The sequence below is a fragment of the Cariama cristata genome, unplaced genomic scaffold (assembly GCF_000690535.1).
Source record: "Cariama cristata isolate BGI_N322 unplaced genomic scaffold, ASM69053v1 scaffold11667, whole genome shotgun sequence".
NCBI lineage: Eukaryota > Metazoa > Chordata > Aves > Cariamiformes > Cariamidae > Cariama > Cariama cristata.
Window position 1 is genome coordinate 11,207 of NW_009626173.1, and position 24,637 is coordinate 35,843.

Consider the following 24,637-nt stretch of genomic DNA (forward strand, 5'->3'; position numbering starts at 1 on the left):
CGGTTGTCAATTTCAGTAAGACAAACTATTAATTTAATATTGAGGGCAAATTTTTTTCCATTGGAACTTGTTTATGAACAGTTACAGTGTAACAGAATATCGCAAGCAGTTCTTGGGGTTTTTGTGTTCTTCAGTATTGTGTAAGAGAAATTAAGTTGTTCTGTATCTTTAAATATTTTAGCCTTTTTAATAAACTAGTGCTCTGCAACCACACTTGAATACCGGAAACCTTTCCTCTTCTGTACCGTCATCATCTGCGATCCACCCCCCTGCTGTGCGCTCGTTCATTCGTTCCCTGCCTTGTCAGTCAAACGTGTGCGTCTAGCAAACTATCCTGTCACCGTCGCGGGGCTCTGCCTGTGCCTGGAGCTGACAGCAGGTACAGAGAATGCTTTCAAACAGCCTTGAATGATTTATTTTTTTTTTAATTTCTTTTTTAGTCTCATTTTATTTTTAGAAGGGAAATGTCTCGTCTCTGGTATGGGAAGAAGGGAAGAAAGCACCAGCCAGTTAATCATAAATATGCTCTGGTAATTTTCAGTGTAGTCTGTTCATTTCTGTTATTGCATTCTTGTAATGTGGTGCAGAGGCAGTTTGTGGAAGTTTGAATTTTGAATGCGTAAACAGGATGCTAAGTCACAAATCTGAATTACTTCTAGGTGCATAACCTGATTGCTGGTATTCCATTGGCATGAGATAAGAAAAACTACTTTGAAAAAAAATAGAGTGTTGGGTTTTTTCCTTTTGAGTAATGCATTTTTTCAACAAAAGTGTGATTCATAGCGAAATACTGTGAACAGTAGTTTGCATTGGCGTTTAAGTAGAAAAGTCTAAGTCTGCTGGGTTACTCTTTGATTATACCGTCTCAGAAGTCATTCAACCATATGAAAGTCTGATAGTAATTCTAAATTGATGGAGGTGAGTATGCTGTAGTCCCACCCTGACTTTTAGAATGAAGGCAGGGACCAATACCACTGGTTTTACAGTTTACTAGGTTTATGAAAATAACTGTGTTTTTTCAGTGTGGTTTTTTTTTTCCCAGAAAGACTTAAATTTGTAGTAGTATATAAGGGAAATGGTTCTCAGTGGGACTTGCAAAACAGTAACATCTTGGGGATAGGGAGGAAGTGATCTTGAACATATAATTGTTGTGCTTTTACCAGCTGGTAGATGTAGAAGATATTTTTCATTCAGACTCTGCCAGCCACCAGGCTTTTTACCATCTTTTTAAGAGTTACAGATCTTTGGGTTTTGGTGCATACTTCTTTCAGAGGTGCTGTTGACTTTGGTTTTCATTTTTATTTTTATTTGGAGCTGGGTTATTTGTAGAATATGAAACTTTCATGTGGCAACAACTGATTCTGTAAAGGTGTGTTCCTAACTAACAAAATACTTTTGAAATAATAAGCTCTTAATTTTCTTCTGTGGCAATGGAATATAGAATGGAGATGTAATTCCGAAATTAGCTCAAATGTAATTTAAGCATACCCTGTAGCAGTGTAAAAGGTATCTGAAGTTTACCAAGAATTTGTTCTCTAATATATATCGACATATGTAGATATATCTTGCCCAGCTAATTAAAAAAGTAGTAGTATCCCGTGTTATAATTATTTCTCTTAGGACCAACTCTTCATTTTAGCCAGAGTCCAGCTATGCTAATAAAAGCAATAGTTATCAGATCTTAAGGAGAGGTTGAACTGAAGACGACAGTATGAGAATCTTCTTTGCTGTGAGAGAGGTAGAGAACAGGCTATTTTAATATGTAAAACAAGTCAAATCAGAAAAAAGAGTATAGAAGTATCTACAGATGGGAATATTTTTAACATGTTGCTATGTCGACAAGACATGCTCTACTCTTGAAGTTGGGGTTTTTTTTTCTTTCAATGAATGATCATAAAGTTGGGGGTTTTTTTTCTTGCAATGATTGATTATAAAGCTATGTGCAAGTTTAGTCCTTCCCTCTTTTCTGTAAGAAGGTTATTGGTACCATTACTTCTGTGTTACGCAAGACAAAGTGGGAAGCATATTAAAGAGACTGGCAGCATATATGAAGTACAGATTTTTAACTAAATCGGCGGTTGTTCTGAAATTTGGATGAAAAACCCATTTGACATGAAATAACATAATTGCTGGACCAAATGGAGTGACAGAATAAAAAAAGAATGCTTACTTGAAGCAACTAAATCGCCCTGGATTATTTACCTGAAAGACCTTTGTTATTTTCCTGGTGATAACATAAATTTGGGCTGAACATTGTAGGGGTTCAATACTTTCTCAGGATAAGAGATCAAAATTTTAGTGACAAACCAATACATTATGCTCCTCTTTCAAAAAGCCAGTAATGGTGGCTTCCCACTTTTTTAGTGAATCTGTTTGGTATTTACTGTGTCTCTTTATTGTACTGCAACACAAGAGATGCCAGTAAGTTTCCAGAATGTCAAAAATGCAGGCAACAATTATTTCTGTCAAAGCACTTTAGACAAAAGACCTCAGACAATACAAGAGAACAAAAGGTGGATTGCCTTCTTTGGGGAATGCTTGTTGGAATGCTTTGCAGCTAACCAAAGGGGACAAAATCAACAAAAACTTATCTTTGGCCTTTATATTCCAAAGATACTATGCAAAGGGAATTAAAGTGGTGTTGGTTTTAATAGCTTGAATGATTTGAGACTTGCACAACTTCTGAGGTTCTTGATTTATTGGTTAACTGTAGTTGGTAAGCTAATGGCTTTTCTTTGGCTATTATGGAGTGTCATGGTTTAACCCCAGCCACCACCTAAGCACCACAGCTGGTCGCTCACTCCTCCCCCGTCCCAGTGGGCTGAAGAGGAGAATTGGGAAAAAAAAGGTAAAACTCATGGATTGAGAGAAGAAGAGTTTAAAAACTAAGCTAAAATGTAGTACTAACAATAATAATAAAAAATATAATAATAATTGTAATGAAAAGGAATATAGGAAAAGAATAAAACGCAAGAAAAGATAAGTGATACACAATGCAATTTCTTACCACCCACTGACCGATACCCGAGCAGCGATCCCTGAGCAGCAATCAGACCCTCCTGCCCAACTCCCCCCAGTTTATATACTGACCATGACACTCTATGCTATGGTATATGCCTTTGGCTAGTTCAGGTCAGCTGTCCTGCTTATGCTCCCTCCCAGCTTCTTGTGCACCTCCTCGCTGGCAGAGCATGGGAAACGGAAAAATCCTTAACTTAAATGCTACTTAGCAACAACTAAAACATCAGTGTGTTATCAACATTATTCTCCCACTAAATCCAAAACACACTTTACCAGCTACTAAGCAGAAAATTAACTCTATCCCAACTGAAACCAGGACAATATCCACCCATTACTCTATACCATTTACATCATACCCAGATCCCATACTTTCCCACACATTTCCAACTAATCGCCACCAGCTTTCCTGTGTTTTAATATATACACACAGATATCATTCCCACAGTCTATGGCCCATCTCTGTCAAATGTCTGAGGTCGTTCAGTCCATGACTTTGGGTTCCATCTGTCATAACAATCTCTGTGGGCAGGAGGGATGGTGCAAAGGCCACTCTGTTGTCAGAACAGGATCAGACTTAGGCGTGGTGCGGCAGGCAGCTGACTTTGGGTGCAGCAGGAGCGTGGTCTGTACTGTTGGATTGTTGTGTGCTGAAGTTAGTCCTGGTTCTATCACTACTGCCCTTTGCTTGGTTTTATCAAAGTTCATTCTTCATTAATCTAAGTGATTCTTACTGTAATACCATTAGTAGAGCATATAAAAAATTATGATAATGATGAAATACTGTGGCAGGATTATATAGCAGTCAACATCGTCCAATTTAATCTGTTGGCTATTCTCACCTAAAATCAAATCCCTTTGAGGTATGCATCGGTCTTCCACATCCTTCTGCATCACCCACCAAGTACACCCAGGTCCTTGAGTAAAGGCAAGCCCACAAATGGATTTGCCATTGCCTGTTGCAGGAGTAACCCAGACTGTTTTCCCTAGCATATTTTAGGTGCACTACAGGGACTTTATCCCCTGCTACAGTACATAAAAGTTCTGATTGGGCAGGGCCAGCTTGATTGACAGATCCTCTGGTGTTGACTAACCAGGTGGCATTTGCTAAATGCATGTTCCAGTGTTTGAAGGTCCCACCACACAGTGCTCTTGATGTAGTCTTTAACAAGCCATTGGATCACTCAATTTTCCCAGAGGCTGGTACATGATAGGGGATGCCACAATGCAGCAGCCCAGACAGGTTTACCTCTGCTTTGCCAGTTACTCTACTTCCATTGCTGCAACCAGCCCTACAGAGCATTTGCCACCATCCATGAGTCAGTATTGAGATAAAGTGTTGGCCATTTTTCTCGTTCAGCAATATCTAAAGCCAGCTGAATGGCTTTCACCTCTACAAACTGACTTGATTCACCTTCTCCTTCTGCAGTTTCTGTGACTTGTCATGTAGGACTCCACAGAGCCACCTTCCACCCCTGTTGCTATGCTGCGATGTGACAGGACCCATCAATGAACAAACCATATTGCCTTTCATTTTCTGGCAGTTTATTATGTAGTGAGGCCTCTTCAGCACACATCTCCTCCTCCTCTGGTGATATTCCAAAATCTTTGTCTTCTGGCCAGTGTGTGGTCACTTCTAGAATTCCTGTGCAACTGGGGTTTCTTATCTGAGTCTGCTGTGTGATCAGTGCAACCCACTTACTCCATGTAGCATCAGTTGTATGTGTAGAAGGGACCTTCCCTTTGAACATCCAGACCAGCACCAGCAGTTGGGGTGCTAATAGGAGTTGTATTTCAGTACCAGCCACTTCCAAGGCAGCTTGAACTCCTTCATATGCTGCTAATATCTCATTTTCAATTGGAGTATAGCAAGCCTTGGATCCTTGATATCCCAGATTCCCAAAACCCTAGGGGTCAACCGCAAGTTTACCCAGATGCTTTCTGTCAGAGACTCGAGGTAGGACCATTCTCCCTGGCTGCTGTACAGAGCACACTTTTAGTATCTTGTCCTGCCCAGAATGGTCCAATAATACTGCTACAAAGATCTTTTTCAAGTCAGCTTTCCATACTAAGTTTTGTTTTAGGGTAGTAGAATGAACTGATAATCTGAATCTCTTTAAAAATAAAAAAAGCAGAGGGCAGTCCAGTGCTTTCTTACACTGATCACTAAGCCTAGAACCTTTACTTGATGACAGATATTTGCTCTACCCACTGCCCTAAATAATTAGGGGATTTATGCGTCATACCTTGACTAGATCTTCCATTTAATTATTGGGTGTTATATTGTTTACATTTTTAATAATTGTGAAATATTAGGCCTCACTACAGATGCAGTCAAAGTACAGTAGCAGATGAACATCTGAAAAGGTTGATTATAAGTCAAAAGAAAACAAATGGGTAGTAGAGGCTTATATTTTCTCTGTGTGTATTTAATGGTCTGTGCAATCTGAAGTTGATCCTTTTTCTGATTAAAATAAGAGAAACACTTCCATACTGGGCTCTGATTCAGTTACCTACTTCTAAGCATGTATAGCAATTTCTTGTCATACCTTAGAGGATCTCTGCATGGCACTATCAGAACTGGGATGTAACCTTGCTCGGCCTGCCTTCTCCTGGAGTGGCAGCTTGAGAGGTCAGGCACCAGGTGCTCTGGTTTCTGTGCTTGCTAGTGCTGAAACTTCCTTAAATTGCTTTGCAAGAGAGCTGGGATTTATTGGTAATGCTGATAGAGATCTCTTTTTCTGTGGACAAAATGAGTCAAGTTGCCTGACCTGTCTTTTTAAGAGAGTAATTTTCATAAGTGTAATTCTTAGTTCTGTGCACAAACATCCTAAACTTTGTTTAGTGTTTGCCTGTGTTAAATTTAGTTCTCTTGCTGGCATTGTCGTCTCTCTCAAATTAATGATTTCTCGTATCTTGATAAAAAAGCTTGTTATAAAGGTTTTCAGACTCAGTGGAACACTTTCAGTGTGCTGCAGGCTTTGATTGCTTTCCTCTGAAGTTCATTTATTAATTCTGGTTATTGCAGATACTTTAATTTATCTTCAGTATATGTTAATTACAGCTTGGTATAGTTACTGTGGGCTTAGAGTACTTTGAGGCAGATACTTAGTCCATCCTGCAAAGCTGTGGTGATAATACTGGTCATAGGGAGAATGTTGCTGTCATGTAATATACTCAGCTCTTCTGTTCCTGCTCTGGAAAACACCTTGGTGTGCAGAACAGTTCTGAGATGGACAGTTTTAAAGATATTGAAAGAGAGAAAGAACCACAGTGCCAGCCAATTCAGAGGATTGCTGGACTCTCTGGTCCCTCTCTTCTGCTTGAAATAGCTAGGTCTTGTGCCTTCCTTCCCTTGTCACCGGTAGACAAGGAGCTGAATTAGCTGAAAACCATATAAGGCAGAAAACAGTTAGCTTTGCAACCACACTTATTAAAAATTAATCAAATTAAATTAGTCTTTTTTCAGAATGATACCTTATAACTGTTTATCTGATGCTGTAGACTCCATGTATTAATACATTATTGTAATGTAACCAGTTTGTCACGAAAAATTGTATTTCTGATGGAGAGGACTGCTGCTTCAGTCTTGCTTTCTGTGAAGCGGTGTCTAACATTTTGGGAGGCATCTAAGTTTGTCTGAAAAACAAAGTTAGTGTTTTCTCTTAAAATATTCATAAAGTCATTCAGTTCACAAACTCACCTCTTATTTTCTCTGGAAAATATTTACAGCCTTTAGAAAGGGTTTGATCCTTTCTTCCCCCTCCCTATTTACTGATGAATTGGAGATGGACTGATAATTTGGACTATCTTTGTAAATGACCTGATATAATTACATTGGCATTTATTTTTTCAATTAAGTATCCTGGCACTTTAAAGGTGAAACTTTTTTTTACTTTGAAGGAATAACATTCATGAAGCTTGCAATTCACCTGATTTTACACAGATGTATTAAGATTCAAAGTACAATTGTTCAACTTTCATTCTCTTTCTTAATATTTGTTTTTTGTTTCATATTCACAGTTAATCATGGGTATAGATAACATATGTCAAAGAGAACCACTTACACTGTTATACTTTCTCCATTCTTATCTTTCAGATAAGCACTGAACAGGAGCACTGTTCAGCTCTGATAAGACCCTCCCTTTCTCTAAGGAGACAGTTTCAGCTGCTTGTTAACTGTGAAAGTTTAGCTGTACATGGTTTGAGAGCAGCAATTACACCCCTCTGTTAGCAAATGTGCATTCAGGAGGTGTGTGTTGGTCACTCGTGGCTTTGTTAAAGTGGCAGAGGAATGCCTCGCTGGTGTCAGCAGTTTTCATGTTTACAGCTGCGTATAGCAGACTGATATCGCCAGTGCCTGGAAGGGCTGATGTGTTACCATCTGCATGGCAAACTGTCCTTCATGGACATTCAAACAATTGTAAATGCATTTTCATGTGTGTTGTTGAAAGACAAAAAAAATCAATATTAGGAGTTTTAATTTCTGTTTTGCTCACTGTATATGCCAGCATAGCTTGCAAGAGTTAGGTACTCTGATATACTTTCAGAAAAGCAAGGTTTAGGAACATGAGTTTCTCCAAAAGGAGAATCCTAAGCCCCTTGATTGGTTGAATCATTAGTATGCGAACCCTCAGTTTGACTTACTGCATTAAATATTAAAACTGTTGTGTGTTCTGCTAAGTGGTTAACTCACATACACATAGTGTCAAGCTGAAAGGCATTCACACTGCAAGAGTCATACGACTCATCCCATGTTTTCTCATCAATGTTGGTATTATTAATAGAGCAGGTAGTATTAGATCTCTAAGGATATATCCCATGTCATTTCAAACTTGATTAGCCCTTGGAATTGTCCTGTGGTAGGCTGTTCCAAGTCCCTAGGCAGAATCATTTTTGCCTTGAAGCACACTAATCTCCTGGCTATGCACATCATTTGTTTTGGTCTGTTCCAACCAGTGCCCAGATTAACCATAAGAGGTTTAGCTGCTGTTCTCTCTTCCTGTGTTCTTTTTGAAGCAGAAAATAACTGAAGAGAGAACAGAGGGTCCTTCAGGAACACTTCCTGATCCTCAAAAAGTATCTTTGGGTATCAAGGAAACTGGATGCTGATACGACATAGTGAAGAGAGCACAGTAAATAAAGCACATAACAAACTCATGTAGGTAGGCCTGTACTTTAGTCCTGGGCAGAATACTTATATTGCTCCAATTTTGGGCGATTGGCAATTTCTGTGTAAGGATGTGGACTGTATTGGAATTTGGAAAGCCTTGTCCTATACCTTAAGACTTAAATGTAAGAACTTGTCCAGGTTGACTCAGGACCTTGCTCAGTCAAACTTTGAGAGCCTCCAAGGATGGAGATTCTACAGCCTCCCTGGGAGGCCTGTTCCAGTCCTTAACCTTTGATAACATCAACCCTTTTTGCACAGTGGTCCAGCCAGTTTTTCAGCCTTGTTCTTCATGCATTTGATACATAACTGATTTGATTACAAGGCTACTAGAAGATAGAATCAAAAGCCTTGGTGGAATACAGATAAATGGCATCCACTACTACCTGCCCAAAAATGAAAGAATTCTATTACAAAGAAATATTCTGTACTGAAAACTACTGTTCAGTATGATGCATACAAAACTGGATTTGCCTTTTACGAATTAAAGACCTTGCTTTCCAGGTATTTCTAATACAGTGTGAAAAACTAATGAAGTTCTGTGCATAAGAATGAAAGTTTAAAGTGGAACAAAGTAGAAAGTAGCTCCTGGAATGACCAGGAGAACAGACAGCTGACATAGGGGTGGGAGGGAAGGAAAGAAAATCACTTGTTTATTTAGCTTGGTATACATACTTGGATAAGTATTCATGTTTCTCTCAGGTAAAAAATTTATCAAAATAGCTTGTGCACACTGTTCTGAGGATGCAAGCACCCCCATGGCATACATGAAGGTGTGTCAGATCTTGACCACTGAGCAAAAAGGTTCCCAGGTGCAGGATGGTGACAGAGTATGCATTTGACAGGTTGAAGGCAAGATGACGTAGCCTATTAAATTGTCTACATTCCAGTACGTGAAACAGCAACTTTTATAATGGTGTTGGGGATGATGAGGTTTGGGTTCCCCCCCCTCCCTGACAAGAATCTCCTCAATTAACCATGCATTTGTGGCCCATTGTAATTTACCTACTGCCTCTCATGTGATGGGGCTGAGCTTAAAGAAGGAACGAGGCTAAAGGGTCCTCACATTATTGCCTTTCAGGATTACATTCTTAAGGTGCTCGTGTGAACAATGTCATTTGCGAAGAACTGTCATAGCAAATAAAAGGATAAAACTACCCTATCACTTACATGCTTAAGTGGAATTCTGTTAAAGCTTAGCTTATAGCTACTTGACTCTGAGAATGCACAAACCAATACAATTTACAACAATTTTCTTGATATTTTATAAGATAACAGTAGGAAATAGTGGAAATAAATTGTTACTGATTACTGATTATTCAGTAATAAAACTGGGTATCACAAGTATTCCTTTTTCCTTGCCTTGCAGTTGCATGGGGTAGAGTGAACCATCGCTGCTCAAGAGCCAGTCGTGCATGACTCTGGGCTCTGTACTCAGGACAGTGGCGAGTGTCTGGCCAAACTCGTAGTAGGGGCAGGTAGATGGGGAGCTGCTGGACTTGTGGTTGTCTTCCTTTGCACTGTGGTAGGCTCTAGAAGTTTTTAATATACTCTTACTACATGGGACATCCATTTAATCTCTCCACCAGCTGTTTTAAGATGCTTTCATACAAATGATGATTTTGAGTTGTTCTCAAAATCACATTATTTGCTGTAGTTACATCAAAATGACTGTTGTAGTCCTTTAGCCAGCTCGTTGCACCAGAGCAGCATGTTCTAGAGCTTTCTGACTAAAGGCTTTCTGGCTGTACACCTTCTGCTAAAGTGGAGGTGCAGATGAGCAGCTCCTGAAGCTTTGGAGGTGAATAGAAAGTCCCGAATAAAGATACTGTGAAGGTGGTATTGGGGAGTTATTAAACTTTAGTGCTGCTACCTTGTCTTTAACTGTATCTTCACTGCCAGATAGAAGAGTCAGAACCTACTGAGAAGCCTGAGGTTTGCTTGTGGTCTTTATCCAGGAAAGCAAACCATGTTCACAGGATTCATCAATCTGGGTGAAAGACTGTTTGAGAGGAGTTTGGGTTAAGGAATGCAACTCAGATTGACTTCAAATTTAGCATCCTGATACTGGTAACTTTATGTGCTCCTATATCAGCTCATCCTAGAGCAGTGAGATACATCTGACTGCTAGTGCCATTAGTGTTTAATTTGTAATTTTGCTGTGTCTACTCATAGGTCTAAAATCACCTACACGCTCATTGTCCTTGCAGAAACAAACATCTCTTCACACTTCTTGTTTGTTTGTTATCATTGCACACTTTCCCTTCGTTACTCTCCTCCACTTTTTTCTTTCTTACCTTTTTACTTTTCTTCAACTGTCAGTGGAATTATTGTCTTCCTGTCTCCATATTCAGGTAGTGTCAGTGGCTGAGTATCACCGCAGGATCGATGCTCTAAATAGCGAAGAACTACGCACACTCTGCAGACGTCTCCAGGTGCCCTCTTCAGTAGTTTAAACACCATCTCCAGATACTAAAACATCTTTCTTTGTAGTGTCTTTGATCAGGGCAAGTCCCACACTCAGTGGATTTGTCTTGTCTACAGCACTACAAGGATCCTGCAGAAAATTCCTTTGTTTTGGATGTATTTAATTGTGCAATGCTATGATGGAATCAGTAATTTTATGATGGAATTATTACTTCCAACTCTTTCAAACGGGAATTTTCTGTCAGAATTTGAAAATTTGTTCTCAGTACTGCTTGACTTGGAGTGATGTGTTTTAACTTCCACTTTAGACTGGTGTGTTGTGTTAGATAGAAGCTTTCCTAAAAAGAATGCAAACCAGGTGAAGAATCCAAAACCTTGTTGCATGGGTGTTTAATTTTATGTAGGAATCTTTCGTCAAGAACCTTATGGTATTTGGCAAGTATGAAGCTTCACAACTTCTGTGGAATAGGTAAGTATTTTTCCTGTTATGCAAGCAGGTAACTGAGGCAGTTCAATACAGCAAAGGTCATACATGTGGAGCTGGTAATGGAACTGTCTGTTCCAAAAACAGTACTTTATAAACAGTACTTAGTTTTGGATCTTTGAAGGTTTACTGATACGGACTTAAACTGATACTTGCATTCTCTTTAGGTGCTTCTTAGTTTTTTGACAGTTATAAAATTGTTAGCTGCTGTGTACATCATGCATAACTTACTGATGAAAAGCATAGCTTAGAACTCCTTAGAAGTATTGAGTATTTTGTTTTCAAGTAGTAATTGGCTGCTGAAACTATAAAAAGTTTAAGTTCTGGTTTTTTTACTTGGCTTTTTTTCACCTATTATGTAATTACACATAAGTAAACATTTTCTTAGCTCATATTTCTGTTTATTTAATCATCAGTAATTAATTACTTTAAAATGTTTTGTAAGCAGTATGGTTACATAAATCAATAATGAGCATGAACCCAATGAACTGAAGCTCTACTTCTATGGGAAAATCAGAAATTTTGCAAAAAAAAAAAATAAAAATTAAAAAAAATCTTCATTCCCACTTTAGAACAAAACAATTCGGTTTGTGGGAAGTGGTGGTGGAGAATCCTTGTATTAATATCCTGGAAGTGCAAGAGCTCTTTCCAAATACCTTTCACCTGGAATGCCCAAACTCAAGGTTTAGACTGACTTAAAAAAATCTGATGTGATGGGCTGGAGCCTATAAACTCTCTGCTCTGAGGCCGTTTAAGTGTTTGGTGTAACTGCCACGCAGTCTGCTAACCTCGGAAGCCCCTGGAGTCTGACTACAGGTCAGTCTGCTCTGTCACAGTTTGGCGGGAAATAAATTTGCAAGTTTCAAAACTACACTGTGTTCTGTCAGATACCTTTGAACAGACACGTCTTTGTCCACTTCTACAAAGCAATGTTCTTCCTAGAAGAAAATTGCTTTACTGTAGTAATAATAATAATAATTTTAAAAAGGAAAAAAAATTCAACCAAAAAAACCCCACCAACCCACAACCCCACCATCACCACTTCAATCCAAATTATTCATATTTTGCATGGTATGCCTTAATTGGAATTAAAGAATAACAAAGGGAATAACTTTCTACTGTACACTTGAACAATGCTGAACTTTTATGGAGTTGAAGCAGTAGCATATGATGGATGAAAGGCTTTTAAGATGGAAAAGAGTTAGATTACCAAATAACATGTTTCATAGATAGCACTATAGCACTCTGTAATGCAGTCTGTAGATCATCTTTTTGTACGTGAAGCTATATGGTTAAATGTCTATACTTTTTTGTTGTTGTTGTGATACGGGAATTAGTGCATAGTTTACATTGGAAATGCTTGTTACCATCCGTTGAAAAATGAAAGGCTTGAGCTTTTTGCTTGCTTGATACTCACTTTCTTTAAGCGCATCTTTTCTTGAGTTAAGAATTAATGTTGTAATTAGGTTATCATATGAATATACTTTGATACATCAACCTTATAAACCTATTTTTAAGTAACAGGCATTTGTGATAGTAACTTCTTTCATAGTTCTTGAGGAAAAGGAAAAGGATATCCTTTTTTTTTTGGCTCAGGTGGTTGTATTTGCTCAAAAGTCTTATCTGTATTTCAGAGTTTTCTTTGATTCAGCTTTTCATTTGTTAACTAAGAAAGCTATCTTTGCAAAAGCTTGGCAAAGGTTATTGTGGTGGTATGAGAAATACCGTAGTTGTCCTGTATGTTTAGAGTATGAGGTACGTGGCAAACACTGGTTGTTATTCTGGAGTTGGCAGGTGTTGTTGACAGGTATTTTCTTGAAATTCTCAGGATTCAGGCTTTAAATAATTTGGACTGTCTAACTTTCAGTGAAACTTGGTTCAGGCTGATAAATTTTTCAGATGCACTCATTCTTTTTAAGTGTGTGTTTGGTTTTTTTGTTTTTCTTTAGCAAATCTCTCAACATTTTAATAAGTCTTGCTGCAGCGGCTTAAGTTACTAACTTCCTTCACTTTGTTCTACTCCTCTGTCAGATTTCACTATCCCCACAGCAAGTTTTAACTATCCCTGCAGCAAGATTTGTAGAAGGAAACCTGAGTGTGTCTCAACCAGTCTAGTTCTCAACACATGACACTTTAGCTTGAAAGTGCCAATGAATGTGGACTAGGGTAAGAAGCTGTCGTGAACTATGATATCGAATGAGGAGTTTTGTGGCCTTCTGCCACCTCCACTAAATGGTGATCTACAGCAACTCAATAGGGTAGATATATGGGGCCGTTATTTTAAACTGCTACAGGATCTTGACGCGTAGTGCATCTTTGCCAGACCTCAAAGCTATGGGGCACTATGCAACATAAGTATTGCTGCTGCTTTCTGCTCCCCACCCTCTCAGTTCTTTCTGCTTTGATTCTCATAAGTGCTCCCGCATGTCTACTGCGTATCTGAAAACTTTCACAAGTACTCTAAAAGAGTGTTGATTCAGAAACTACTGAGAAATATCCATGTTGAAGTTTCTGTTCCTTTTCTGTCTGTATTTTTTAATTACATTTAATATAAATGTTATGTTAGTATTAAAATGCAAGCATTGTGTAAACTGACCTCTGAAAAGCATTTGAAGTCCCTCAGCTGTGTATGAGGACTCTTCTTTTTATGTTGTTTTTAGCATAAAACCATAGCTTGCTTCTGAGTACGTGTCTGTGTAACTTACTGTTAGTATGGAGTTGAGTGCCGGCTTGCTATTTGAAGCTATGGAAATCTTAGTCAGATCGAATCTAATGGATTTCTTAACTTTTGAAGGAGTTGCATAACTGCAATTCAGTAACTGCATGATTTTTAAACCTGCAAAGTTTGTCTTCCTTGCTAATAGAATTGTGAATACTTATTTTCTTCTTGTTCTTTTTGCAGATAACGACAAGAGAAGATATCAGTTCAAAACAGGCAACGAATATCAAAACAGACCTGGAGCCTGAAGCATTCCGACCAAATCTTAGCGATCCCAGTGAATTACTACAACCAGAACAAATTGAAAAGGTGTTAATTTATATATGCCATTTTTTAGTATTATACATTAATGTATCACAAATGCTATGACCACAATGTAAAACAGCAGTAGGAAGACCTTGTATGAGATCAAATGCATAAGCACAACACAATTCATAGCTAAAATGTTGCTTTATTTCTTATCTTTTTCTTATCATACACGATGACAACACTAGTCTGTGTCTTTGCCCTTATTTCATTCTTCCTTGAAAATTGCAGTGAAAGCCAAGCTGTTCTTGCTGTCCTGTCCAAAGTCACCTCATTAAGTGTCTTTATTGAAGGTCTGGGTCAAGGCTGATGGTGTTCAAAGGCACAGGAACAGGGGAGCAAGCATCTTTTACCCTTCAGCTTGTTACCTGTTGACTTGAGTGATCCATTTCCCCAGTACTCATACATAGTATTGTTATGCAACAATAACTATGTTGTTTTACTATCTTTAGATAAACCTTTTACAGACCTTGCCAAACACATGTTCTTTAGTTGGTACATCATTCTTCTCCTGCAGGTCACTGGTAGAGCTAGGAAATGATACCTGCTTGAGAGACCAGGGATAGAAAATACATACGTGAAACTTCAGGGTTGGTCTGAAATTTTAAACTAGCTTTTAAGGCCACTTGCAGCAGTTCAGAAGAACCTAATCAGCTTTCATTTATATGTAATATATTCTTAAAAATAATAAAATAATAAATAAGAGGGTTGTTGTTTTTAACAGCTCACAAAGTCTCTTCCACCACGAACCATTGGATATCCATGGACTCTTGTCTACAGTACTGCAAAGCATGGCATGAGCTTGAAGACTTTGTATCGAACTATGCTGGGATTAGACACACCTGTGCTGTTGGTTATTAAGGACAGTGATGGACAGGTAGGAAAATGTTTGTGTGGAGGTTGGGGGACCCATCAAGAAAAATGTTTGAGGAGTAAAAGAAGGAGTTGACACTTCAGTCCATCATGGGAGATAAAATTGTATCAAGCTAGTTTTCCCCTTGGTAGTTACATAAAGGCTTTTAAAAACGTTTCACTGTCCAAGCAGTCCTCTGACATACTACATTTTTAGGGAATACTTTAGGGAATAATACAAGTTCACTGTCACAAAGCGTGACTCTCATAATGCCCAATTACTGAATTTTCTTTTCATATGTTTTTTTAATGCACTTAACTTACGAGAAATATAGTCTAAAACTTTCTGACTTGGGAAGATCTTGTTGAGTTGAAATGTCATTGCCAGCTGCGGATGATGCTTCTTGGTACACTCTGTGGCTGCAGCCAGCATCTCTCTCCCATTCAAGGGCTGCAGGATCTTTGCTGCATAATGAATTTTTGTTCCTTGAGTCTCTGTAGTTGTGCTCTGTTCTTCTTTGACTGAGGTATGAATTCCAGAAAGTGGATCACATCTCACCAATTGAATAGCAAACAGCCTCTTTTGAGTATTCTAATGACAGATGAACATTACAGGCAGCATGAGACTGATTCTTTCTTTCTGAAACTTCTGTGCTCTCTCATGGAAGCAAGTTGCTGCTGTCATGAAGAATTGACAGAACCACTGCAAAATCTGTAGCATTTTCTTCACTTATCTGTCCCACTTTGGTAACCACTGTTTTTATTTTTCGGAAGATGGGCTCATATCACCTCATATCATTCAGGAGGTCTGAAAACTGTAAATGAAGGGTATGTTTTCTAATTCAAGTCACAACTTGTTTTTTTTCCTTCTATTTCCTGCCTCAGGGATCCCTTAAAAAGAAAAATACCTTCTAAATCTCTGCTAATAGAGCACTCTTTCACAGAAGTTCTTTAAAAGGGAACTTTTCTTCATTTACTTTTTAACCTTGAAGATAAAAGCTATTCAATAGACTGGAGGTGTCTCAACAGACCCATCAGCCTCTTCAAATGTACTTTGGTAACTTCGCTCCTCTGATTCCCTTACTATCTTCTCAAGATTAACTTGTAAGATATCTACCTCCTAGTACCTGATTATCTGGCCCAGAAAGAAAATGCTCCTTTTCTGATAGAGCTGTCTTGCCACTAGCATGTAGTATTGTTCTCTTGCTGAAAGTATTCAGGTGACCTTCCATATATGAATATCTCAACTTGCATGTTGAAGAAGTATCATGGTTGCCCAATGAAAACAGGGAATTCATAGACATGTGATGATTTTTTTTTTTTTTTTTTTTTTTTTTTTTAGGTGAAACAAACAATGGCACATCTCAACTTACAGGCTGATGCCGAGGAATGTGTATGAAAATGTTCCTTGGACTTTTGGGTCAAGTAGCCACTGAACTTATCTTTCACAGTGTATGCTAGATCTTACCTAGGTTCCACACAGGAGTGAGTGGAATCCATGTGTATTCAGTGAGCAACATATGCTTGCAGAAGGAAAGGTTCAGACAAATTTTACATGCTCAGTCCTTCACCAGTGTAGTGAGAGTGGTGTTTTCAGTAGTTCTGTGTCAAGTTATTAATGAGACATGTGTTTGCATTTGACAGCAAAAAATTAATTTTACAGTACCCTTGCATTCTAAACACGATACACTGGAAATGTCTTCATTGGCAGTTCAATACACTGGAAATTCAGTGTAGAGTCTTTCTCCTCTTGATGGAAGGATCTACAATCGTGTAAAATAAGACAGTGATAGCCTACTGTGCCCTTTGGTAATTAATCAGTGTCATCCGTTCTTTAAAAAAACTACTGATTTTTTTGAAAGTGGTTAATTTATCTTTAATATCTTCTAGCTTCCTGGCAGATAGTCCTATAAAACTGCTTTCCATGACTGAAAAAGAATCTGAGTACTTTTTATATAGGAGGGTGTATCTGGAAATAGTTCACTAGGAATATGCTAAGATAAATACTATTTATGCCCTTCCAGAAGGTGTTTTAAGAGAGACCAGATGTTTTCATATCTTGTGCTCCAAGATCACTGCCTGCTTTCTAAACTATCTAGTTCAGAGAAGATCCCAAATGAGATTCAGACTTTTTGAAGAATGACAGAATTATGACCAGATAGTTTCTTGCCATTTGCTGAGTGTAACTCCTCAGTCATTTTTGGCGTACCTTGTTCTGCCCACTTTGTAGCTTCTGTGTTTATGAATGATACTGGTTTTGTCTTATTATTGCTTGAGGTACTTTTCCTTCAAACTAGAATTGGTTTATTTTCTGGGCTATTTCTTCTGTGACCCTGTTCTTTGTTGTCTATGTTTATGAAGACAGCCTTTATGTGAATTTGACGATAAGCTGAGTAAGGAGCAAGTGTATCTTTTAATTTTTCATACTGTAGTTCTTTAAAGGTTGCTAAGCCTCACCCTATTTTTTTTTCCCCAAAATCTTCTCCAATCTTGATTTATTTTTTTTTAAATCAATTAGCAATTTTGTTTAAAGGGCTGTAAAAAAAAAAAAAGCCAGCCAAAACACTCAGTTTTTGCAAACAAAGCCTTTATTTTTGTAAAAGCTGAACATTGTCCAGTTGAAAGCTGGAATTGGAGGCCACATAAATTGCCTGTCAGTTCTAGGACATCCTCTAATAAAGGTGCCCAAGAAGTCTATAGATATGTACGTTATAGTTGTTACGGACTGTTTGTCTATCTACTGGTATCTGTTTCTGTTAGCGAAGACACCAAGCTCTGGTCTCTACTCTGACAGCCACTTAAAAAGAAATTAACACCTAATTCCTGACATGAGCCACTAAACCAAGTGGAATTAATGCAGTTAACCCCCCAAAGGACTGCCTAGTTTTATAAGAAGTCATTATTCAAATTGTGTTATATACATGGCAAAAGTGTGAAAAATGGAGGCTAGAATTTGTTAAGATGGGTACCTAAAATTGGCAACTAGCCACAACAATCTGATCTCACACAGAAACCCTATAGACATCACTTCTCAATGGACCCAAATAACTGTCGGGAAGCAAATTGCTCTTTTGCTGTACATCCTGATTGTTTTAATGTTGCTTATAGCAACAGTGTGATCTTTCAAGACGCAGCTTTGTTGATGGAAGCACATAGAACCTGCACATAGAGAGGTTGTGGAACCTGATTCTTGGAGATACTCAAAGCTTAACTGGACAAGACTGAGACAGCCCAATATCAAGATCCTTTGAGTCAACCCAATATTCAAGGTGCTTAGGGCAGCAAGAAGGGCGCACAGCAAGCTCATTACCCTGGACTTCAAGTGAGCAGACTTTGGCCTCTTCAGGGAGCTGCATGGTAGAGTAACGTGGGATAAAGCCTTGGAGGGAAGAAGAGCCCAAGAAAGCTGGTTGATAGTCAAGGATCGCCTCCTCCAAGCTCAGGAGTGATGCATCCCAACCAAGAGGAAGTCAGGCAAAAACACCAGGAGGCCTGCGTGGTTGAAGAAGGAGATTCTGGACAAACTCAAACACAAAAAGAAAGCCTACAGAGGGTGGAAACAAGGACAGGAAGCCCAGGAGGAATACAGAGAATTGTCTGAGCAGCCAGGGATGAGGTTAGGAAAGGTAAAACCCTGATAGAATTAAACCTGACCAGGGACATCAAGGGCAACAAGAAAAGCTTCTATAGACCTTATTTTATAATGAATGAAGTCATTAAAAGCTGTTAACCAAAACTTACTAAAGCATGCGTAGAAGAATCCCTCTCCCAGCCTTTACTCAGAGACTTTTCAGAAATACTTAATGTACCAGCTTAGAATGATTGACTGCTCTCAATCTAAAATGTCATTATCTAGTCTGAATCGTTCTGTGAAGTATTCTCACTTATAACATTTCAACTGAGCCAAACCCATTTTTAGAAAAGGATTTTAGAATTAGTAGAGTATTCTTTCTAATAGGACAACTATTGCTTCTCTTAATTTAAACCTGAAATCAAATAGCAGTTTTAACTGCCTTATTTATAATGTAAATTTTGAGTTCTTCACATATTGTGGGGGAAGAGAACACTTTGCATGTCTTTCTAGCGCTAGACTAAATTAGTGTGATTATGTTTAAGCCAGCTGATTTTTCACAAATGTCAGATAACAATGTTCAGACCCACTTAATTCCTAATTTCATTTTCCTCTTCCCCATATTGTTATTCTAATAAACACTTCCTCACCTATCCTGCCAGAATTGAGATGGACTTCTCTGATCTTTTTTTTTTTTAAACTATTGTTGCTGCTGTTTGACCATATAATCATTTTTAATGTTCTGTGTATGATTTACTGCAAATCTTGCATTAGATGTTATATGTGGTCAACTCTCACTTGAACTTTCTCTGACCTGTGAGGCCATCTAACTAGTAATGGGCTGAAAAAGAAAAATATAAAAAGCTGTAGGTCTCAATAACACAGGGAACTCATTTCAAGGCTACCTTTTCTGGAAAGTAACAGGAAAATAAACATTTCTTCTTTAAAGACTTCCTTCGTTTTGGTCTGATTTCCCCAGAAAGCAAAACATAAATGGTAATTTCTTTCTCTCTTAAGCCTGTTCTTGTCATTTAGACTGTGGGATAACAGAGAAATGTCTTATCAGTGTTTGACCCTAAATGTTGAATGAAATAAATGTCTGTGCAAAAAAGGTTTAGGCTAGTTTTCCTGTGAGCTTATGTTAAAACAGAGGTACAGAAACTTGTGCCTCAGTTCACAGAACTTGTAGCTTTTACACTGAATTTGCTCTTTAACAATGTATCTGAAAGTGATACAGGCCTCTGAAAAGTGAGCACCTCTAGCTGACTCTGGTACTGCATTTCATCACCTTGTAGAGTAAGTTTAAAAAAATCCTCTGGAGACTTGGATTTTAGAGTGTAAATATTGGTCACATGTATGCTCAAAGGTAATTCTCTTTAAGTAAAGGAACAGTTTCACACACGAGTAAAGTGTCTTATTGGTGTAGTGATAATTTGTTCTTAAAAAATACAGAATATAAATAAATAAAGTAATAACATAAGGAAGCTTCTGTAGGTGTTACGACTTAAAGGTAGTTTGGTATGTGAATCCTAACTCTTCTGCTCCATAACAATGGGGTCTCAACAGTGACTTCTAAAATGTGCAGTACTACCTGCATCAAATTAATTTTGTTTGCTGTTGTGCATACTTTTTTTTCAAAATTATTGAAAGTTTATTGCAAGAGATTAGTGCTTGAATTCAACAAAAATATTTCAAAACACCTGCTATTGGCATGATTGATCTGTTAGACTTATGACCGTCTGACGTGCGTTATCAGGACGTTTGAAGAAAATCATCCCTGATACTCTAAAGAAGACTAGCGATTTTTTTTTTTCTCATAACTAGTCAGTGGAAGTTTGCGTATTGAGGGTGGGAAGGCGTTTTGTTTCATAATGAGCACACCTTTCATTAAGGGACTCTTCTTTCAGTCTTGCTATCTTCTATTTTAATTAGAAGTGTCTGAACAAGACATTTTCTGGACCATATAAAATTCCTGAGAAATAAGGAATTTTCTGACAGTGGTTGTTCTGAACTGGTAACTCAAAATTGAGCTGGGGCAGTTTTTATTAGATGCTTGATGGCTGTGTATAATCCTTGAGTTCCTGATGTAAAGTTCATACTCGCCTAGTTTTGTGTGTGTTAACAGCTACTATAGAGCTCAACATGGAAAGAAATGCTTGGAAAACCTACGTACAGCCAAGGAGTTTTTTTAGGATGGGCAGAAGAAAATAGTTTCTACTTGTGTCCTGACTTGGATTATGTTCAGGATCTTAGCTTTAATGTCTCACTCTCATCAGTCCCGTGCTTCTCAAACTCATGATTTAATGTGAACAAAACTACAGAAACTTCATTTTAGGGTTTGGGTTTTGTTTTTTTTCTTTTTCTCTCATACAGACAAATGAGAGAGTGCTAGTGGCATGCTTTGGTACTTGCATCTACTCTGCTCTTGAAGATGTTGAAACCAGCTCCCTACTAGCAACAGAATTACTGATTTTGGGAGGGTTGTACTTCGTGGGATTTAGATGATTTTGTATAATTATGCAGGGGTTTTTTCCTATTCTTGTTCCTGAAAAAATCAATACTACTTTAATCAGATTTAAAAATCCAATAATCAGTCCTTAGTTTAGACCTCTTTAACTACTGTTGTAATGTTCTTATTCCTGAATATTGTAAGTACTTCTATTACCCAGCAAAGGCTTAGTTAAAATCTGTCCCTATTGTAAGACAGGGTAACCAGTGCTTACCTGTTACGTGGATTGGAATTAATAAATTCCATGAAAAATAACAACTTGGTTACAGCTAGGAACTTGCTGAAAATAGCCTAGCTGAAGTGGAAGAGGAGCTGCGTATGAAAGAGCAGAATCTTTTGATTTGACATTTTAAAAATATGTACACTGTTTCTGAGAATTTCCTGAGTTTAGTTTTTATGTCTTTGATTATTTTTTTTTCTGCTGTGTTCACTTTTTATTGAGTGTCCTCTCTTTTTTTTTTTTTTTTCTTTCCTCCAATTGTACCACAAAACACCATACCATATCTCAATCAATGCACTCAGAACCGTGGTACCATGTAAGGCTTATCCTGTAGTGAATTCCAAATCTGGCAACACTTATAACCTGATTTGTTTATCAGTTACTGTCATTAGAGATTCTCAGTTGCTGTGTAGTTTTTCTTCAGTATTTTCTCTTGCATATTTTTGCTTATAGGTTTTTGGTGCACTAGCATCTGAACCGTTTAAAGTGAGTGATGGCTTTTATGGCACTGGGGAGACCTTTATGTTCACTTTTTCTCCAGATTTTGAGGTAAGTAGTAATAATATTTTATGCTTTTGCTCTTTTCCCCCATATGCATTATCTTAAAATACTTACTGTATAAATCTAACAGTAAATAATCTGAGAAATTCTAGGAGTTGGCCCAAAAAATGTCGTCGTACTAGTTTTTCACAGAATCCATAAGTGCACAGTAAATCAGTAGTGTTTGCATAGTGAAAAACGTATTCAGCCTGACTCTTTAATTGTAGTGAAGATTTTTTTTTACTATTCTAAATTCTGCCAGGTGTCTGTCTGAAAATTCACAAACTACGTCCTTTTAAAGGACATATCATCTAACCTAACTGTATTCTTTTGTTGTTTTTCATTATGTAGAAGTTTCAGTGCTCAAAGAAGACCTATTTTGGAATGGTCTTATTTTAAATAGTATAAAATGTAAGAGAATTTTTGTCTGCATGTATCTGTTCCCTGAATTTTCTGTGTAAACTTGGTAACTTCATTAAATTGGCCTCTAGCCACCCATAGTCTGTGTTTACCGATGTTTGGTTTCCCTTCTGCTCAAATGAAATGTTCAGATATTTTAACTTGCTAGTCTGTTTTGTGGGTTTTTTCATTAGGTTTTCAAATGGACAGGAGACAACATGTTCTTCATTAAAGGAGACATGGATTCCCTTGCTTTTGGTGGAGGAGGGTAAGTTATAATTTCTTGTTATCATTAGAGTCTGTTAAAAGTGTGTATGTCTGTCCACCTTTGAAAATAAAATTAGGAATTCACTTCAGTTTGATAGCTCAGGACTCAACAGTTACCAGCCAAGAAAGATTTAGTATGTCAGATATTTAGCTTCCTATGTTGAGGAAACTTAAACAGGAGGTTTGTCTTCAGCATAGTGTGGCATCAACTTTCAGCCCTGCAAGGTTATGATACCTTGCGTGTTCTGCTTGCTTGTGTGTCTTGGTATATTCAGAATAGACACAAGATACTATGATTCTGAAGGTATGTAAATGTGAAAATTATGTGTAACTAGAAGAGGCTTGAATTGAAACTGTACCCAAGAAATGCCAATGTCTTCAGAAATTATACGTTGTCTCACCCCTTTTTTCCCCCAGTGCAAGTTGCATAAGCTTCTGGGATGTTTCACTTATCTGTTATCACCATTCTCCTCACATAGAAGAGTACTGTTATGCCTTTTTCTTAATACAAATGGAAAGGGCCAAAAACCAAGGAACTGTGGTTAGCTTTTTATTTCAGAATATCTGAAAAGGGGATACTCCCAAATTAATAATACAGTTAAAAAAAAAAAAAATAAATCTGTGCAGCTTCAGATTTCTCAACAGCTATGAGGTACTTGTGTGAAAAAGAATTCTATAGTTCCTCCTTGTTCCTGAGTTCTGATTTGAAAAATACATTCAGAAGTTTAATGCTTACTCCCTCCAGTCTTTTGCTTTAATACATTGTCTGTCTTGCAGAGGGGAGTTTGCTCTTTGGCTCGATGGTGATCTCTACCATGGAAGAAGTCATTCATGTAAAACATTTGGGAATCATACACTTTCTAAGCGAGAAGACTTCATTATTCAAGACATAGAAATATGGGGTTTTGAATGAGTATTTAACTATTTCTACAGGGTATTGTCCCAAACCTGACATGAATCAGTGCAGCTCAAAAATCCCTAGGAGCAATATAATGCACCAGTTTACCTTTCTGATTTTTTTGTAAGTTTTCAGCATGGCCATCTGGTTATTATTTTTAAATAGACTTTTTTTTCATGCTCTTACATCAGTAATATACTGTCCTACTTTTTTCGAAGCTGTAGACACTTTTACAAACTATAGTCCATGTGGACTAAAATTAAACATTAGTTACTTTAAGCCTTGCAGCCTACAAAATTTTCTTGTCCTTATTAAAGTTGCTTCACAGGTTTCCCACACACACCTTTCTGCAATCCTGCAAGAGGGCTGCTTCATTGAATATAGGTTATTATTTTTGTATTCAAATTATGTCTATGAATGAAGTTGCCCTCTGTGAACCTGTATAAGAAGAAAGCTGCGTGTGGGTATTCGGCAGCATTACTGCCAAGATTGGTCTGGACCAATGATGGGGTAATTCATATGGTGCCACAAATAGATGAGAAGCCTAGCATTCCTTCCTAACACATACCAGTACACATATGAAGAAGTTAGAAGATATCCAAAGTTAACAGTGCCACTTGTCTTGTTTATTGTTCATGTTTAGAAAAAAAGTCAGTTAATACGTGTTCTAGCTGCATGCTGATTGTATTAAAGAGTGTTTTGCACATGCTGTTAACGATCTGCAGGTTTGGGACAAATACTGACAATAATGAGCTACGTGGCAAGGACTTACAAAATAGCAAGGGAATGTAAGGATATGATAGTTTCCACAAAATTAAAAGGCTAAAGCAAGCAAAACTTGGTGAACAATTTGTAGCTATAATAGGGCATTAAAAGTACAGAAATAGATGCATCTTTCTTCAACATAAAGTGTCAGATATATACTGTTATACTGTTGTAGCTGTGTAGCACATCAACTCCAAGAATATAGCTTATTCCTGTCCAAAGAAAAAAATAGTTGTGATGTTTTTGAGTGGGTCTATGTTGTAAATTTACAGTTAGCACCAGCTCTGATTAAAATGAGATAATGTACTATAGGTAGACAATATTGTAATTCAGTAGACTTGTGGAATATGCAAACTTACTGTCATGTGACCTCAAAAAAAATGACAGGCTAGAATACAGTTTCAGTAGCTCTTGTCCACTTTTGTAGGAAAATTGATAAGCCGTTGTGGCAATAACAGCTCAACAGAACTGTTTGTTTCAAAGCTTTTATTC

The 24,637-nt window shown here is 37.7% G+C and overlaps 1 protein-coding gene across 2 annotated transcripts; it reads left to right on the forward strand.

The window, feature by feature from the left end:
- Positions 1–349: 349 nt before the first annotated feature.
- Positions 350–23,559, forward strand: LOC104164558 (oxidation resistance protein 1-like). 2 transcript variants are annotated; one of them, XM_009703916.1, is made up of 7 exons: positions 350–530; positions 10,543–10,623; positions 14,002–14,127; positions 14,849–15,001; positions 21,730–21,825; positions 22,410–22,483; positions 23,260–23,559. In XM_009703916.1, exons 1-7 carry the CDS (start codon positions 465–467, stop codon positions 23,393–23,395), a joined length of 732 nt encoding a protein of 243 aa, XP_009702218.1. In that variant the 5' UTR covers positions 350–464; the 3' UTR covers positions 23,396–23,559. The 2 variants fall into 2 exon arrangements, with proteins under 2 accessions (XP_009702218.1, XP_009702219.1); XM_009703917.1 differs by lacking the exon at positions 10,543–10,623 and having other exon boundaries at positions 465–530.
- The last annotated feature ends 1,078 nt before the right edge of the window (positions 23,560–24,637 follow it).